This window comes from Thamnophis sirtalis, unplaced genomic scaffold (assembly GCF_051295495.1).
Source record: "Thamnophis sirtalis isolate CommonGarterSnake01/CBP01778 unplaced genomic scaffold, rThaSir2_p1.2 scaffold_4, whole genome shotgun sequence".
NCBI classification, from domain to species: domain Eukaryota; kingdom Metazoa; phylum Chordata; class Lepidosauria; order Squamata; family Natricidae; genus Thamnophis; species Thamnophis sirtalis.
In genome coordinates this window covers 135,988,346-136,007,119 of record NW_028261384.1, presented here as the reverse complement: position 1 = coordinate 136,007,119, position 18,774 = coordinate 135,988,346, and the positions used below count along the sequence as shown (strand labels likewise).

The 18,774-nt window shown below is 44.6% G+C and overlaps 1 protein-coding gene across 1 annotated transcript; it reads left to right on the top strand.

The window, feature by feature from the left end:
* Window positions 1–742: 742 nt before the first annotated feature.
* On the top strand, window positions 743–11,591 carry LOC148046812 (vomeronasal type-2 receptor 26-like). Its single transcript, XM_087714979.1, has 6 exons — window positions 743–822; window positions 1,389–1,680; window positions 2,862–2,945; window positions 3,637–3,864; window positions 10,450–10,576; window positions 10,693–11,591. The coding sequence occupies exons 1-6, from the start codon at window positions 743–745 to the stop codon at window positions 11,589–11,591; spliced, it is 1,710 nt and encodes a 569-aa protein (XP_087571105.1).
* Window positions 11,592–18,774: the final 7,183 nt, after the last annotated feature.

Here is an 18,774-nt window from a genome sequence, read left to right as displayed (position 1 = left end):
CAATAGATGTATGCACTTCCTTCTATAGGAATAATGAAGGAAATCATACAAAATTACATAAAATGATAGAATGCCAAAATATCTATGCATCTTAATGCTATGCAAAGGAAGGTGAACTGCATGTAAAATTTATTTCTAAAAAAAAAATTAAACTTTGTTTTAAAAAACCAAGTGAATTTTGTGTTGAAAATTCCCCTCTAAATATTTTATTAGCAATTGTGCGTTTGAAAAAAAAAATTAAACACCGGCCACTTATTCTCCCATCAAAAAATAATTATTTCCTAAACGAATCACCATATTTTCTGAATTTGGGGAAAAAAAACAAGACTGCACAGAAAGTTATTTCAATTCAACAACAACCAATGTATATGGAACCCCAGGGAGATTGTCAGAAGGATAACAAGAGCTGTGTGTCAGAGTCATTGCTACAGGTTTCCTCCCTCTTTTCTCCTCTGCCAGAGTATCTGTTCAAACCTCAATGATATTAAGACACAAATTGGCAGCCTTGTGGATCTTCAAATAGACAATGGTGCATATACTGATTAAGTGTATTATCAGATAGAAACCTTGAATTGATAGGATTAACTATTGGAATAATACAAACTTCCCTCTGGGGTAGAAGAGTATGTTGCTTCTCCTGGTGTTCCTGGTGAAGAAAATAGAGACTCTGAGCTGCCCTGCAAGTGATGCTTTTCTTGTTCCACATCAATGGTACCAACCTGGTGACCTTGTCATTGGTGGGATGGCGTCCCACATAATTTACAACCTTTATGAAATAAATTTTAAGGAATATCCTTGTATAGCACCTGATGACCTACCAAAGTAAGAATTTTTTTCCTCCTAATCTTAATCATTTTTCCCAAAATTGCATATGAGAGTTAAAAGTTTTCAGTATACGTTTAAGCTTTATATCTAAAGTCTATCTTTCAAATTTTTTTAGTTAGGGCACTTAAAACTTTTTATTTACTTTATGGTGAATTGTTTATCATATAATTTACGAATCTTTGGTGCAAAACCTCTTTTGAAGAACATTTAGTAAGCTTAAGATATATTTTTTAAAAAAATCTGTATTATCAATCATAACAAAACATATATAAAATAAATGACTGGATTAGTTCATATTCTATTTTGTGAAAAAAAATGTGAGAAAATAAATTTGGTTTCATGAAGAAAGCACTATTTTTATTTGTTGTAGCAGATATTTGTTGCAATTTATGCAAATATTGTAGAAAAAGAAAATTTGAATCAAATTATGAAGCATTTTAGAAAACCAAATAATTTCCTACTTTCATTGGACAAAGAAATGTTTGATATTTATATAGAAATGATGCCACATAATGAGAATGATCAACTTTCTTTTTCAACTGGGGCATTTAAATCATTTGCAGTATAATAATCAAATTCTACCAGCACATCCTTGCCTTGGCCTTTGCTGTGAAGGAGATCAATGAGGACTCCCAGATCTTACCCAATGTCACTCTTGGGTTCCACATCTATGACAGTTACTATAACCCAAGGCTGACCTATCGCACCATTCTGGATCTACTTTTCAAATCCCAGGAATTTGTCCCTAACTACAAATGTGATAGCCAGAAGAATCTCATGGCTATCATTGGGGGATTGGATTTTGTCACATCATTTTATGTAGCTGAAATTATAGGATTTTTCAAGATTCCACAAGTAAGTTCTGCAGGGGTTGGGAAGGAAACATTTAAACCTATCATTGCTATGGAATAATTAATGGGAAACAAATCTTAGGGTTAGAGTTCTGCATGGCTCAAAGTCTGAAACTAAATGCCAGGTATAGGAAGTGAGTATCGGCAGTCAGTCCATACTTAAGGGAAAATTTAAACTGCTTCTATTAAAGCAATTGATCTAGTATATAGGTTTGAAACATTTCCAACAAATTTGTTTCTATATACTTTAATGAATGCTGAAGGGAAATGTTCCTTGGATATGTTTTGTATGTAAACAAGATAGGAAAATAATTAATTCTGACCTAAGGACTGAACAGAATACTACTGTAAGAGCCAAGGTGGCACAGTGGTTAAAATGCAGCACTGCAGGCTACTTCAGCTGACTGCAGTTCAGCAGTTCGGCTGTTCAAATCCCACCAGGCTCAAGGTTGACTCAGCCTTCCATCCTTCTGAGGTGGGTAAAATGAGGACCCAGATTGTTGTTGGGGGCAATATGCTGACTCTGTAAACTGCTTAGAGAGGGCTGAAAGCCCTATGAAGCGGTATATAAGTCTAACTATTGCTATTGCTACTGGACTTTCTTTCAGCTGACATATGGCTCATTAGCCCAAGATGCCTTTAAGACCAGCAAACTCTCTTCACTTTATTTCATGGTACCCAAAGAGGACCAGCAGTACATTGGGATTGTCCAACTACTTCGTCACTTCAGCTGGACTTGGATTGGGATATTTTCTGTTGATAACAATAACGGTGAAAATTTCTTACAGAAAATGCAACCCTTGCTTTTACAGAACAGAATCTGCTTAGCGTTCATAGAAAGTTTTGCACATATAATCCACGTGGAAGACTTTCAATATGTAATTAAAAGAATCTTAATTATTTCCACGAGTTGGATAAGCAGCCGAGCCAATGCAATTCTTGTCTATGGAGAATCATTTACAATTATCTGGCTAACAATGGTCACATTTCTGTTAGATCCTGAAAGCAAGGAAATTGCATTATTTAGAAGGGTGTGGATCATGACTGCACAGATTGATTTCCTATTATCAGGATATCAAATCACATGGGGTCTCCAGATGTTCCATGGAGCTATTTCCTTCACTGTTCATTCAACAGCAATTGCAGGTTTCAAGGAATTTCTTCACACCATAAATCCTCTTTCAGACAACAGAGATGGGTTTCTACGGGATGTTTGGGAACAAGCATTTGATTGTTCATTTCCAAAATCAGAATTACAAGAAATGCATAGTAGGCAATGCTCTGAGGAGATGAAGCTGGAGGATCTTCCTGACCCTGTGTTTGAAATGGAAATGACTGGCCAAAGCTACAGTATCTACAATGCTGTTTATGCTGTGGCTCATGCTTTGCGAACTCTATACACATTACGGTACAATAGAAAAAAAACTACGATTGGTATAAAACCTGAGATTGCACAACTGAAGGCTTGGCAGGTAGTATCTTCATTGGACACTTCTTTTATTTGAATGAGCAGTTTGATGTACAATTATCGTTGAACTTATTGTTATTAATATTTTCTGTGTATGGAAACAAGTATGAAAAACAAAGGAAGAATAAGGAAAAATTCTGAATGGTGACAATATTTAACAATTAAATATTGTTAAATATTCTCGCCATCCAGAATTTTTCCAATAGATTTCCATGAAAGTAAAAGCCTATTTTAAACTGTCTCTGTATGCTGGTTTCTGTGTTTTCCAACACAACTCTCACAACGCTTCTCTGAATGCACTTGGTCTCCCAATGGGGAGCTTACCTAACACCTTCAAATAATATTATATTAATACAAGAGTGTATAAGTATCTTTCCTTGCAGTATAAATTATCAAATTTCTAAGCATACATATTTAATAATAGTTTTAGGATATTCTATACTCTCTTACGTGGCTTTCAACTCCTTCTCTCTGTTATTCCCTTTCAAGTAGCTCCATCCATTTCTTCAAGGCATTGCTTTTAACAATTCAGCTGAGGAGAGAGTCTTCCTGAATGAGAAAGGGGAAGCAACTGGTGGATTCGACATCACCAACTTCATCACTTTTCCAAATAGATCTTTTCAGAGAGTCAGAGTTGGAAAGATGGATCCACAGGCTGGAAATGGGACAGAATTCTTCATTGATGAAGATGTGATTGCCTGGAGTCCTGTTTTTAACCAGGTATCAAATTAGTCTATCCACCATGCCTAAATCCATTGTGATCCCATATTGAACATATTCTCTTTAGAAATCTGATTTCTGGCCTTTAAAAGAAACAATGACAAATTGTTTTCAAATGTTGATGATGATCAAGCACTCATTAAATTGACAATATGATATCACAATACAAAAGCCATGTTTACGTATTTCATTCGCATTTTCATTTTAAATCACGAGTGTGACCATTTTTACATGATATTGTCACCATATGCAATTATTATTTTAAAAATATTTTACTAAAATGTTTTCTTCATTTTACACCATAGTTTCAGCTTTGCAAAAGCAATATACTGGTTGCTTCCACAATTATGTATATTACACGTATTATTATGCCACCTATTTGCAACCATTTACCATATTTTTCAGAGTATAAGGCACACTGGAATATAAGATGCACCAAGATTTTAAAGAGGCAATTTTTTTTTAAAAAAAGTAGGTAGGTAAATAGAGAGATAGACAGGGAGAGATAAATACAGTAGGTAGGCAGGGAGATAGAGAGTAGTTAGGTGGGTAGGTAGATAAAGGGGGGGAGAGAAAAAAAGAGATAGAGAGAGAATGTATGTATGTATGTATGTATGTATGTAGGTAGGTAGGTAGGTAGGTAGGTAGGTAGGTAGGTAGGTAGAGAAATAGAAAGAGATAGAGAAAAATATAGTAGATAGGTAGGGAGAGATAGAAGTTTAGAAGGTTTAGAGGTTTATTCAACTTGTATGCCACCCTATTCCCGAGGGACTCAGGGTGGCTAACAAACCGGGAGGGAAGGGACACAATACAAAAGGAAAAAGAAAATAAAGACAAACAACAATACACAGCCAGTGTAAAAGGTCTCAACAAGCACACCAATTCGAGTGGAGATGGAACTCAGGAGCCCCAGGACTGCTGGAACAGACAGGTCTTAACAGCTTTACAGAAAGCCTGAAGGGTGGTGAGGGTCCGAATCTCCACGGGGAGATCATTCCAGAGGGCCGGAGCAGCCACAGAGAAGGCCCTTCTCTGAGTGGTTGACAGTCGGCATTGACTGGCAGATAGAATTCGGAGGAGACCTAGTCTGTGGGATATAATGGGTCTTTTGGAGGTAATCGACAGGAGGCGGTCTCTCAAGTACCCAGGTCCAATACCATGTAGGGCTTTATAAGTGATGACCAGCACCTTGAAGCGTATCCGGAGACCAATAGGCAGCCAGTGCAGCTCGCGGAGGATAGGTGTAACGTGGGTGTACCGAGGCGCACCCACAATCGCTCGCGCGGCTGCATTCTGGACAAGCTGAACTCTCTGAACACTCTTCAAGGGCTGTCCCATGTAGAGCGCATTTCAGTAGTCCAGTCTTGAGGTCACAAGGGTGTGAGTGACTGTTGTGAGAGCCTCCCGGTTCAGGTAGGGATGCACCAGGCGGACCTGGGCAAATGCCCCCCTGGTCACAGCTGACAAATGGTGATCTAAAGTCAGCTGTGGATCCAGGAGGACTCCCAAATTGCGAACCCTGTCTGAGGGGCGTATAATTTCACACACCCCCAGCCTGAGAGTTGGAATACATGGCCAATTATTGGGAGGGAGAAACACAAGCCACTCGGTCTTGTCAGGATTGAGAGCAAGTTTGTTCACCCCATCCAGACCCTGGCAGCCCCCAGGCACTGACACATCACGTCAACTGCTTCACTGAGTTGGCACGGGGCAGACAGATATAACTGAGTATCGTCCGCATACTGGTGATATTTTATCCCGTGCCACCGAATGATCTCACCCAGTGGCTTCATGTAGATGTTAAACAGGAGGGGGGACAGGACCGAACCCTGTGGCACCCCATCCTTAAGGGGCCTAGGGGTCGACCTCTGCCCTCCAAACAACACCGACTGCGACCTGTCCGAGAGGTAGGAGGAGAACCACCGAAGAACGGTGCCTCCCACCTCTCGCAACCGTCACAAAAGGATACCATGGTCAATGGTATCAAAGGCCGCTGAGAGGTCAAGGAGCACTAGGATGGAGGGATGGCCCCCGTCTCTGTCTCTCTAGAGATCATCGGTCAGAGCGACCAAAGCGGTTTCCGTGCTGACCCAGGCCTGAATCCAGACTGAAAGGAGTCTAGATAATCCAGACTGAAAGGAGTCTAGATAATCGGTTTCATCCAAGGACCGCCGGAGCTGAGAGGCCACCACTTTCTCAACAATCTTCCCAACAAAGGGGAGGTTGGAGACTGGGCAATAGTTATTTAGAATGGCTGGATCCAAAGACGGCTTCTTCAGGAGGGGTTTCACCACCACAGCCTTTAAAGGGGGGGAGGAAAGAACCCCTCCCAAAGGGAGGCAGTAACTATCGCCTGGATCCAGCTCCGTGTCACCTCCCTGCTGTTTGTGACCAGCCAGGAGGGGCACGGGTCCAGTACACACGTGGAGGCACTCACTCCTCCGATGGCCTTGTCCACTTCCTCAGCAGTAACAACCTGAAAGTCAATCCAAAGATGCCGTTCAAGACCCTCCCCCAGTACCTCGGCTGGCTCTGCGCAATTGGAGTCCAGGTTTGTCTGAAGCCAAGCAACTTTATCCGCGAGAAATTGGACAAACTCCTCAGCCCTGCCTTGTAAAGGGTTGCCCACATCCCTCCCTTTCAGGAGGGAGCAGGTTATCCTGAACAAGGCGGCTGGGCGCGACTCAGCAGATGCAATCAGAGCAGTAAAGTATGTATTTGTTGAAATCCGAATTGCCAGAAGGTAGGCTCTGATGCAGGCTTTTAACAGTGCTTGGTCTGACTCGGACTTACTGGACCTCAAGCGGCGCTCTAGGCGTCTCTTTTGGCACTTCATCTCCCGGAGTTCCTCAGTAAACCAAGGAGCCCTCCTGGATCCGCTGTCTCAGATAGGCTGAAAAGGCGCAATCTGGTTAAGAGCCTCTGCCGCCACCGAGTTCCAAGCAGCGACCAAGGCCTCAGCCGGACTGTGGACAAGAGTATCAGGTATAACACCAAGCGCCATCTGAAAGCCCATAGGGTCCATAAGGCACCTGGGGTGGAACCACCTAATCGGTTCCTCCTCCCTACAGTGGGGGATGGGCCTCCGAAAGTCAAGCCTCAGTAGGTCCGACCATGATAGGGGCAAGATCTCAATACCCCTCAGACCAAGATCACAACTCCACTGCTCTGAGAGAAATATGAGGTCGAGCGTGTGACCCGCTGAGCGAGTTGGACCCCGAATTACTTGGGTCAAGCCCATGGCTGTCATGGAAGCCATGAACTCCTGCGCTCCATCAGAGTGCTTGCCAAGCAAAGGCAGGTTGAAATCCCCCAGCACCATAAGCCTGGGAAACTCAACCGCCAGCTCGGCTACTGGCGAGGGGAGGGCTGTTGCAACGCTGTTGGGAGGCAGGTACGTTAACAACAAGCCCACTTGACCCCCAAGGTCCAACTTCACCAATAAGGACTCACACCCGACAAGCTCCAGAGCAGGGGTCCCACGAGGAACCAGAGACCCTCGAATAACAATGGCCACTCCCCCACCACTTCTCTGGGGTCGCAGCTGGTGAAGCACCTGAAAACCCTCTGGGCACATTTCGGTGAGGGGGACTCCTCCCTCCGGGCCCAGCCAGGTTTCAGTAATACATGCCAGGTCTGCCCCCTCGTCTAAAATTAAGTCCCGGATGAGGGGAGCCTTGTGAACCACAGACCTGGCATTTAGCAACAGCAGCCTGAGACCAGGGCCCTCACTACTCACGCCATCTGGCCTTGGAGTGGGACTAATAGGGCCGGAAGGGGGGGATCTCTGTGACATAGCGAACCCTCCTTCCCCAGTAATGGCTAGCCCTAAAGTCCCCGCCATATCTGCCCCTCCCAGTTAGGACTGTAATCCCATGTCCATGGGCCCTCCACCCACCCCCATAGCCGCCGTGTTCCCCGGCAGGCCCTTCGAATCATACATTCTAAGGATGGGATTAAACCTAGGCCCCCCTAGCACTTCTGCAAAGCACTCAGTGTAGGAGGTACCCAGTTATAGTTATAGAGGAGTCAGGTATGTAGGTAAAGGGAGAGAAATAGAGAGATAGATAAATACATTAGGTAGGGAGGGTGTGTGTGTAGGTGGGTAAGTAAAGGGATAGACAGAGAGAAATGGAGAGAGATGGAGAGAGAAATACAGTAGATAGGTAGGGAGAGAGAGTGAGTAGTTAGGTATGTAGGTAAAGGGAGAGAGAGAGAAATAGAGAGATAGATAAATACATTAGGTAGGGAGGGAGAGAGGGTGTGTGTGTAGGTAGGTAAGTAAAGGGATAGACAGAGAGAAATAGAGAAAGATGGAGAGAGAAATACAGTAGATAGGTAGGGAGAGAGAGTGAGTAGTTAAGTATGTAGGTAAAGGGAGAGAGAGAAATAGAGAGATAGATAAATACAGTAGGTAGGGAGGGAGAGAGGGTGTGTGAGTAGGTAGGTAAGTAAAGGGATAGACAGAGAGAAATAGAGAGAGATGGAGAGAGAAATACAGTAGATAGGTAGGGAGAGAGAGTGAGTAGTTAAGTATGTAGGTAAAGGGAGAGAGAGAAATAGAGAGATAGATAAATACAGTAGGTAGGGAGGGAGAGAGGGTGTGTGAGTAGGTAGGTAAGTAAAGGGATAGACAGAGAGAAATAGAGAGAGATGGAAAGAGAAATACAGTAGGTAGGGAGGGAGAGAGAGAGTCTGTGTAATTAGGTAGGTAGGGATAGGGATAGACAGAGAGAAATAGAGAGAGAAATACAGTTGATAAGTAGGGAGAGATAGAGTAGGTATGTAGGTAAAGGGAGAGAGAGAGAAATACAGTAGGTAGGTAGGTAGAGTCTTTCTGTGTGTAGGTAGGTAAGTAGAGAGTTAGACAGAGAGAAATAGAGAAATAGAGAGAGATGGAGAGAGAAATAAAGTAGATAGGTAAGGAGAGAGAGTGAGGAGTTAGGTAGGTAGATAAAGGGAGGGAGGGAGAATGGGGGGAGAGGGAGAGAAAGAGAGAGAGAAAGAAATAAATTCAGTAGATAGGTAGGTGTTTCTGCTGGCACAGCACTCTAATTCTCATCAATCAGTTAAAGAGCTTTCCAAAAGGGAAAAAAATTGCACTCTGCAAACCTCCCAAAACCAGCCCATTTTTCATGAAAACGGGCCAGGTTTTTCCCCCCAAAAAGGCATGAATAGCCTTGGGGGGGAGGGGGGCTTGCAGAGTGCTCCTGGGGGTTGGGGGGGTCAAAAACAAGCAAAAAATAGCCAGTTCTTCACAAAAACAGGTCTGTTTTTTGTCAAAAAAAATTGCATGCATAGCCTTATGGAGGCTTATAGAGTGCTGCTGGGGGCATTGGGGGGATGGCCCTTTTTTCTCATTTCTGCCCTCCCCAGCCCCCAGGAGCTCTCTGAAAGCCTCCATAAGGGTATGCACACCTATTTTAGTGAAGGGGCGGGGCTTCGGGAGGCACAAAATGCTGTATTCAGTGTATAAGACACACACGCATTTTCAGCCTCTTTTTTGAGGAAAAAAGGTGCATCTTATACTCCAAAAATACGGTAGGTCTTGTTTATACAGTATTATGTTTGTACCTATTGTTTCCATATTTCAAAAAAAAAAATCCCTATCTATTTATGGTTCTAAATATTTTATTTTACATTTTTATACCATCTTACCATAACATTGTATACTGTGAATATTGTATACAATAAAAAAAAATTCTACCATTGTACTAATTTCTAATTTCTAGTTCGTTAATTGTCTTTCATCATTAATTTTGTAATCTTTGCACCAGAATGTTGGAAATGCAAACAGAGACAGGGAACATACTGCCATATATGTTGGACCTGTCCCTCAGCAAAAAAATATTGGACAAGGATAAAAAAAAGGGGAAAGAGAAAACAAAAAAACTTAAAACCAGAGCTATTTCTGTTAGGCATGTTAACAGGGAAATATAATAAAATAACCCAATAATTAACACTACATATAATAACAGTGGCTAAAATTGCTTAAAATTGAAAAAATGGAAATATACCCACAGAAGAAATGGTAAAAAAGAGAATATTAGATCGTGCTGAGATGGACCGGTTGACAATGAAAATTAAAGACAAAGGGGAAACAAAATACTATTTAATTTGGGATGTATGGTATAATTTGTTAGAAAACAGATGCATGTGCAATTATTTTATCTGCCAGTCAAACCGAGCCTTTTGTACATCATTGTAATGTCTACATTGTTGGTGAACCTGATGGATTCAGTATCCTTTGGGAAGAGCCGAGGTGGCACAGTGGTTAGAGTGAAGTACTGCAGCCACTTCAGCTGACTGTTAGCTGCACTTCGGCGGTTCAAATCTCACCGGCTCAGGGTTGACTCCGCCTTCCATCCCTCCAAGGTGGGTAAAATGAGGACCCAGACTGTGGGGGCAATATGCTGACTCTGTAAACCGCTTAGAGAGGGCTGAAAGCCCTGTAAAGCGGTATATAAGTCTAACTGCTATTGCTATTGCTATTGCTAAGTCAAAAATAATTTCCCTCCATAAAGGAGAAAAAAATTCAAACTTTTCAATATTTCCAATTGGAAAACCTTTTATACTTCTCACTAGGTCCCCCCACTTTCTCGATGCAATGATCCCTGTTTCCATGGATATTGGAAGAAAGGGATTGAGGGGCATCAGTTCTGCTGTTATGACTGTGTTCCTTGCCCAGAAGGGAAGATTTCAAATCAAAATGGTAGGTTAAGCATTCTACCCATTTTTATTAGACTTAAGGAAAACTTTAATATATTACTTGGATGAATAAAAATGATAAGGTGATTTTCAATAAAATATCCTTGGTTTTTCTTCCAGATATGGATGACTGTTTTCAATGTTCAGAAGATCATTATCCAAATGAAGAAAAGAAAGGATGCATCCCAAAACTGCTGGTCTTTCTAACTTTTGAAGAAACTTTAGGAATTTGTTTATCTTCAGCAGTTCTTGGTTTCTTCTTATTGACATCTTGGGTACTTGGAACTTTTATTAAGCACCAAGATACTCCCATTGTCAAAGCCAACAACCGGTCCCTCACCTACACTCTCCTTGTCTCCCTTCTGCTCTGTTTTCTCTCCTCTTTGCTCTTCCTAAGTCAACCTGGCAGAGTGACGTGCCTTCTCCGGCAATCAACTTTTGTCATCACTTTCTCAGTGGCCATTTCTAGTGTACTGGCCAAAACCATCATTGTAGTTGTGGCCTTCATGGCCACTAAACCAGGATCTCAGATGAGGAAATGGGTGGGGAAGAGATTGGCCTTTTCTATTGTCCTCTCATGCTCTCTCTTCCAAGTATTTCTTTGTATTCTTTGGTTGTTGACATCTCCCCCATTCCCTGAGTTGGACATGTATTCAGAGCTCCATGAAATGATTTTGCAATGCAATGAGGGGTCAGCTTTCTTCTTCTACTGTGTCTTGGGCTACATGGGTATCTTGGCCATTGCCAGCTTTATTGTGGCTTTTCTTGCCCGTAAATTACCTGACAGCTTTAACGAAGCCAAGTTCATCACCTTCAGCATGTTGGCCTTTTGTAGTGTGTGGATCTCCTTTTTTCCAGCCTATCTGAGCACAAAAGGAAAAGCCATGGTAGCTGTGGAGGTCTTCTCCATTTTGTCCTCCAGCACTGCTTTACTGGGATGCATATTCTTGCCCAAGTGCTACATCATTGTTTTCCGGCCTGACCTCAACCACAGGGAGCAACTCACAAAGAGAAATTAGTTCATTGTGTGATCTTACTTGCTCAGAGAAATTGCTGTCTATAAGAAACTATAAACTATATATAAAGCTATATGAACATAGACATTTTTATTTATGTCAAAACAATTTTTGTATGCTATTTGTCATTTATTATGATTGCCCATTCCAAAAAAGGTGAAATGGATTAGGTTATTTGAATGTTCATGTCTGATCCTGTTCTCTCCTGTTATTCTATAGTCTCAACATCTTTTTTATAGTGTGGTGATCAAAACTGAACACAGTACTCTAGGTGTGATCTTGCTAAGGCTTTATAGAGTGATATTAGTATCTCACTTTATGTTGCATTTTATGGTATCAGGGGAGATAATTTCTGGATTTGTCTGGGGTCTTTGAAATATGAATGTTATAGAGTTTTTGAAATATATATATATTTAAAATCATGCTCACTCTCTAGTCATCTATCTATTTCCACTGTAAGCCATTCTTTTAATAATACAAAAAGAATCAGAGAAGGGGAAGGAAATGTATTCTTCCTTCCATCTTATCCTTTACTAGAAGCATATGAAGCCAGTAAGCCTAATAAAGATTGATTGATAAATTAGTGCATTGTGTGAGATTTCTGGCTCAGAGAAATTGCTGAAAAAGAAGTAGAAAGAATGCTGCCTATAGGAAACATATACTGTGTAAAACTATAGGAAACTAAAAAAAATATTTATGTCAAAGAATAATATATGTATGATACTTGTTCTGTCCCCCCTTCACGGCTATTAACAAACGGCAAGACAAATAAACTTAAAAGGAACTTTCTTTATCAGTTCTCAGTTCAAACTGGCTTTGAGCCCAAAAATAACATAAATACAGTCTCTGACTCGATAACGGAATGAAAAACAAAACAACTCTTACAAGCAATGCACTTCTCCAGTGTAGCCTTGAATCAGGGTTACAGGAAACACCAAAGCACTTATCCAAGTGTATCAAGCAATGTTGTATGCATGAAGGAACATTGACTCCTGCAACTAGGGCGTGGCAGCATCCATCCTTTTTATCTCCAAACCTGCCCCTAACAGGACCCAGCTGCATAATGAATCTTGTATCCCTAAAAGATTCACAGCAGACATCTGCTGAGTCACAACAGATACTTATCATTATTAAGATTTATAAGATTGCTGTTTCCAAATGAAGTGTTCCTGTTCCTGTGTTATCACAATTTTCCAAGACTCTTTAACCAAATCCTTTCTCCTTTCAACACATCTGTTGAACCAGAACTGGTCATCTACCTTTCTTATCTCTTTCTGCAGACCATCCAATGAACAGATTCCTCTGAATAGACTTTAAGCAATAAATTAGGTTATTTGAACCTTCATGTGTGCACCTGTTGTTGTTTTCTGTCTGACATTAATCTCCTCTCCCAAATTTATTTAATGGGGAGCAAAGTTAGAATTAAATGCTAGGCTCCAATGCTTCTTTTATCCTTTGTCCACAACATCAACTAAATATCTGCAGGGAATACAGAAATCCTGCATGTTCATTTATGGGATTTTGACTGTTGTGTTCATTAATGACAATAACATGAAAATTGATAGTGCAAGTGAGGAAGGGATGTATGACTGAGAGGGGGTGGTGGTCAAATATCAGAAGAACTTTTCTCTCTTTGAGAATTTTGAGGAGATTTTACTATGGACCTAATATCTCTCCTGGAACAAGACAAAGAGTTGAACAAAGAGTTGAAACCCACAGAAAAATCTATGGCTGCAGGTATTTCCAAACAGAAGAAAAATTGTTTCCTACTCATCACTAACACAAGTAAAAATGTTGTCAGAGTTTGTTGCAGAAAAATCAAATCTAGGAAGCACGCACAGATAACTGATTCAGCTGGATTCATTAACTTCTTTATATACATAATAAAAGAGAAATAAACGTACAATACCAAGAGTAGATTCTTTCAATGTTGTAGAAGTTACAAGCAAACACATGTAGCAGTACTGCAGAGAGGATTTTTCAGTTCAGAGTTGAGAGGAGACAGAGCTCAGTCTTGTTTCAGTTTCAATTCTCAGCACAGACTCAGGTCTGTTTAAGCTCCCATTGGCTGACTTAGTTGCTATGCCTACTCATTGGTTGATCTTGTTACCATGTCTCTCCCATTCATGAATATTCTAACAAATGTCACCCAAACTATCATTGTGGAAACAATAGAGGTATGCACTCCCTTCTATAGGAATAATGAAGGAAATAATACAAAACTTCTTAAAATGGGCTTGCCAGGGATGTCGATCGCTGAAGGGGAGGGTGGGGGCCTTATGGACGTGGGAGTGGGCCGGAGCATTATGGTCCTAACTGGGAGGGGTAGATATGGCGGGGACTTTAGGGTGAGCCATTACCGGGGAAGGAGGGTTCGCTATGTTACAGAGATCCTTCCTTCCGGCCCTATTAGTCCCACTCCAAGGCCAGATAGTGCGAGTAGTCAGGGCCCTGGTCTCAGGCTGCTGTTGCTAAATGCCAGGTCTGTGGTTCACAAGGCTCCCCTCGTCCAGGACTTAATAATTTTAGACGAGGAGGCAGACCTGCCATGTATTACTGAAACCTGCCTGGGCCCGGAGGGAGGAGTCCCCCTCACCGAAATGTGCCCAGAGGGCTTTTTGGTTTATTATTTGTTTATTATTTATAGGCCGCCCTTTTCCCTGAGGGGACTCAGGGCGGCTTACAATTTGTGGGGAGGGGAATACAAAACAAGAGGTGCGTCACCAGCCACATTTCAGGTGCTTCACCAGCCGCGACTCCAGGGAAGGGGTGGGGGAGTGGCCGTTGTTATTCGAGAGTCGTTAGTTCCTCGTAGGACCCCTGCTCCGGAGCTTGTTGGGTGCAAGTCCTTTCTGGTGAGGTTGGATCCTGGGGGTCAAGTGGGCATGCTGCTAATGTACCTGCCTCCCAACAGCGTTGCAGCAGCCCTCCCCTCGCTCCTCGAGTCAGTAGCCGAACTGGCAATTGAGTTTCCCAGATTTATGGTGCTGGGGGATATTCAACTTGCCTTCGCTCAGTGAGCACTCTGATAGGGCGCAGGAGTTCATGGCTTCCATGACAGCCATGGGCTTGACCCAAGTAATTCGGGACCCGACCCACTCAGCGGGTCACACACTTGACCTCGTATTCCTCTCGGAGCAGTGGAGTTGTGATCTTGGTCTGAGGGGCATTGAGATCCTGCCCCTGTCGTGGTCGGACCACTGCCTACTGAAGCTCAACTTTTGGAGGCCAATCCCCCACTGTAGGGAGGAGGAACCGATTAGGTGGTTCCACCCCAGGCGCCTTATGGACCCTATGGGCTTTCAGACGGCGTTTGGTGTTATACCTGATACTCTCGCCCGCGATTCGGTTGGTACTCTTGGCGCTGCTTGGAACTCAGTGGTGGCAGGGGCCCTTAACCGGATTGCGCCTCTACGGCTGATCCACGGCAGTGGATCCAGGAGGGCTCCTTGGTTTACTGAGGAACTCCGGGAGATGAAGCGCCAAAAGAGACGCCTAGAGCGCCGCTGGAGAGCCAGTAAGTCCGTGTCAGACCGAGACTCATTAAAATCTTGCATCAGAGCCTACCTCCGGGCTATCCGGGCATCAAAACGAACCCATATTGCTGCTCTGATAGCTTCTGCTGAGTCACGCCCAGCCACCTTGTTTGGGATAGCCCATTCCCTCCTTAAAGGGAGGGGTACGGGCACTCCCTTGCAAGGTAAGGCTGAGGAGTTCGGTCAATTCCTCGCGGATAAAGTGGCTCGGCTTCGGGCAAACCTGGACTCCAATTGCGCAGACCCAGCTGAGGTACCAAGGGAGGGTCTTGAGCACCATCATTGGATTGATTTTCAGTCTGTTACCCCTGAGGAAGTGGACAAGGCCATCGGAGCAGTGAGTGCCTCCACTTGTGTACTGGACCCGTGTCCCTCCTGGCTGGTCGCGAACAGCAGGGAGGTGACACGGGGCTGGATCCAGGCGATTGTGACCGCCTCTCTCCAGGAAGGGTCTTCCCCCCCCCCTTTAAAGGAGGCGGTGGTGACGCCCCTACTGAAGAGACCGTCCCTGGATCCAGCCATTTTAAATAACTATCGTCCAGTCTCCAACCTCCCCTTTGTCGGGAAGGTTATTGAGAAAGTGGTGGCCTCTCAGCTCCATCGGTCCTTGGAGGAAAATGATTATCTAGATGCCTTCCAATCTGCTTTCAGGCCTGGCTACAGCACGGAAACTGCTTTGGTCACACTGACCGATGATCTCTGGAGAGCCAGAGAAGGGGGCCGTGCCTCCGTTCTGGTTCTCCTGGACCTCTCAGCGGCCTTCGATACCATCAACCATGGTATCCTGCTGCGGCGGTTGCGAGAGGTGGGGGTGGAAGGCACCGTTTTTCGGTGGTTCTCCTCCTACCTCTTGGGCAGGTCACAGTCGGTGTTGGTTGGAGGACAGAGGTCGACCCCTAGTCCCCTTAATTATGGGGTGCCACAGGGGTTGGTCCTGTCCCCCCTCCTGTTCAACATTTACATGAAGCCGCTGGGAGAGATCATCCGACGGCATGGGATAGGATACCACCAATATGCGGACGATACTCAATTGTATCTATCCGCCCCGTGCCAACTCAGTGTAGCAGTTGACATGATGTGCCAGTGCCTGGAGGATGTGAGGGTCTGCATGGGGGTGAACAGACTGGCTCTCAATCCTGCCAAGACCGAGTGGCTTGTGTTTTTTCCTCCCACAAATTGGCTTAGTATTCCATCTCTCAGGCTGGGGGGTGAAATTATACGCCCCTCAGACAGGGTTCGCAATATGGGAGTCCTCCTGGACCCACAGCTGACTTTAGATCACCATTTGTCGGCTGTGACCAGGGGGGCGTTTGCCCAGGTCCGCCTGATGCACCCTACCTGAACTGGGAGGATCTTTCAACAGTCACTCATGCCGTCGTGACCTCAAGACTGGACTACTGCAATGCGCTCTACATGGGGCAGCCCTTGAAGAGTGTTCGGAGTCTCCAGCTGGTCCAGAATGCAGCTGCGTGAGCGATTGTGGGTGCACCCTGGTACACCCACGTTACACCTATCTTCCGCGAGCTGCACTGGCTACCTATTGGTCTCCGGATAAGCTTCAGGGTGCTAGTTATTACTTATAAAGCCCTACGTGGTATTGGACCTGGGTACTTGAGAGACCGCCTTCTGCCAATTGCCTCCCACAGACCCATTAGATCCCACAGATTAGGCCTCCTCCATATTCCATCTGCCAGCCAATGTCGGCTGGCGACTACTCGGAGGAGGGCCTTCTCTGTGGCTGTCCCGGCCCTTTGGAACGAGCTCCCCATGGAGATTCGGACCCTCTCCACCCTTCAGGCCTTCCGGATGGCCGTGAAGACCTGGCTGTCCCAGCAAGCCTGGGATTGAGTCCCCCCCCCACTCGAATTTGCTGTGTCTGTTGTGCTTTTAAACTGTTTGTATTGTCTGATTGTCTTTGTCTTACTTTTTGTAATTTCCCCTCCCTTGGCTTTGTTCAGCCGCCCTGAGTCCCTTCGGGGAATAGGGCGGCCTACAAATTGAATAAAATCCAAAATCAAAATCAAAATCCAAAATGAGAGAATGCCAAAATATCTATGCTTCTTAATGCTATGCAAAGGAAGGTGAACTGCATGTATCATTTATTGCAAAAAAAAAAAAGAAAACATTTTTTTAAAAAAAACCGTGACTACCGTTCTGGCTGGGCGACCACGACCATCGCAGGGCTGCTGCTGGCTCACTAGACCGTTGACTTGTTGGCTTGTTGATGCCACTGAGAGAACGCTGTGGCTAAGTTGTTGGAGGACATTGCCCCCCATTTGCTTTGTGGGAGCTCCGACCCCTCTATGACTGCTATGACTGCCACTGAAGCCGCTCTGGAAACACCCCGGCTTAGCCGTCTGTCTATTTTGTCAGCATGGACCGGGTGAAGGGATGGCTAGCCTGGATGGGCGGGTTAGGGCCTAGGGTGATCAAGCGGCTAGTTTGTAGCCGCCATTACGGCCCTTCTGAACCTTCCCCCCATCCAGTGCCTTCCAATCTGTGACAGCCATCTTTCCATCTTATTGGCTGTGTGCGGGCTTTTGGGACCCGTGAAACTAGATCAACTGGCCCTTTGTTTTTAAGGTGGGGGGTTATGGGGGGGCTGGTGCTGGACAGAGGTGGGCAATTGTTATCATTCGTTATCTCTGTTCCTCTCTTGGATGCCCCCTCCCCCATCTTACTGGACCTTCCGCTGTGGTAAGGCCCCCCCCCGGGTTGCCCTTTTTGTGGCTGGGGGGGGGGGCTTCTCTGGTTACCATCCTTATCATCTACCCTAGCTGGCTCCTCCAATTACGCTTCATCTTTATAGACTTAGCCCGTTGGACTTTTAGTTGTACATCTCTCCCCCCGAACTGCGACCATTACCGTGGCTATCATCGTCCATTACCACTCCAGGAACTTTATCCTAGCCATCTCGACTATTATTTCTCTTATTCCAGGCTACTAGAGAAAGAGGTCACTTTAGCTCCCTCATATCGTGCCGGCTTTGACCGGCCTATTGTGCTGTCGTTTAACATCCTTTTATACCTGCACAATTTTTTCTCTGTAAGTAGTGTGGATGAGTATGATTATAAGTGAATGATCTCACTTTTTAACTTGTGTAATTCCCCTTTATTTTATATTGCTGTAATTTTTAAATTTTTGTGGGGGTGTGAGTGAGCGAGCGCTTGGGTGTGTATGTGAGGATTGTGCTTGGAACGGGGTTCCCCCACACTGAGTGCTTCGCAGAAGTGTTGGGGGATCTGGGCCTATTCCCAATCCCAGGATGTTTGATTTGAAGGGCCTGTCAGGGAATGCGGGGGCTATGGGGGTGGGTGGAGGGACCACGGACACAGGAGTGGGCCGGAACATTACGGTCTTAACAGGGAGGGGCAGTTATGGCGGGGGCCGGCCATTACCGGGGAAGGAGGGCTCGCTATGTCATAGAGATCCCTCCTTCCGGCCCTATGAGTCCCACTCCAAGGCCAGATGGCGTGAGTAATCAGGACCCTGGTCTCAGGCTGCTGTTGCTGAATGCCAGGTCTGTAGTTCACAAGGCTCCCCTCATCCGGGACCTAATTTTAGACGAGGGGGCAGACCTGGCATGTATTACTGAAACCTGGCTGGGCCCGGAGGGAGGAGTCCCCCTCACTGAGATGTGCCCAGAGGGT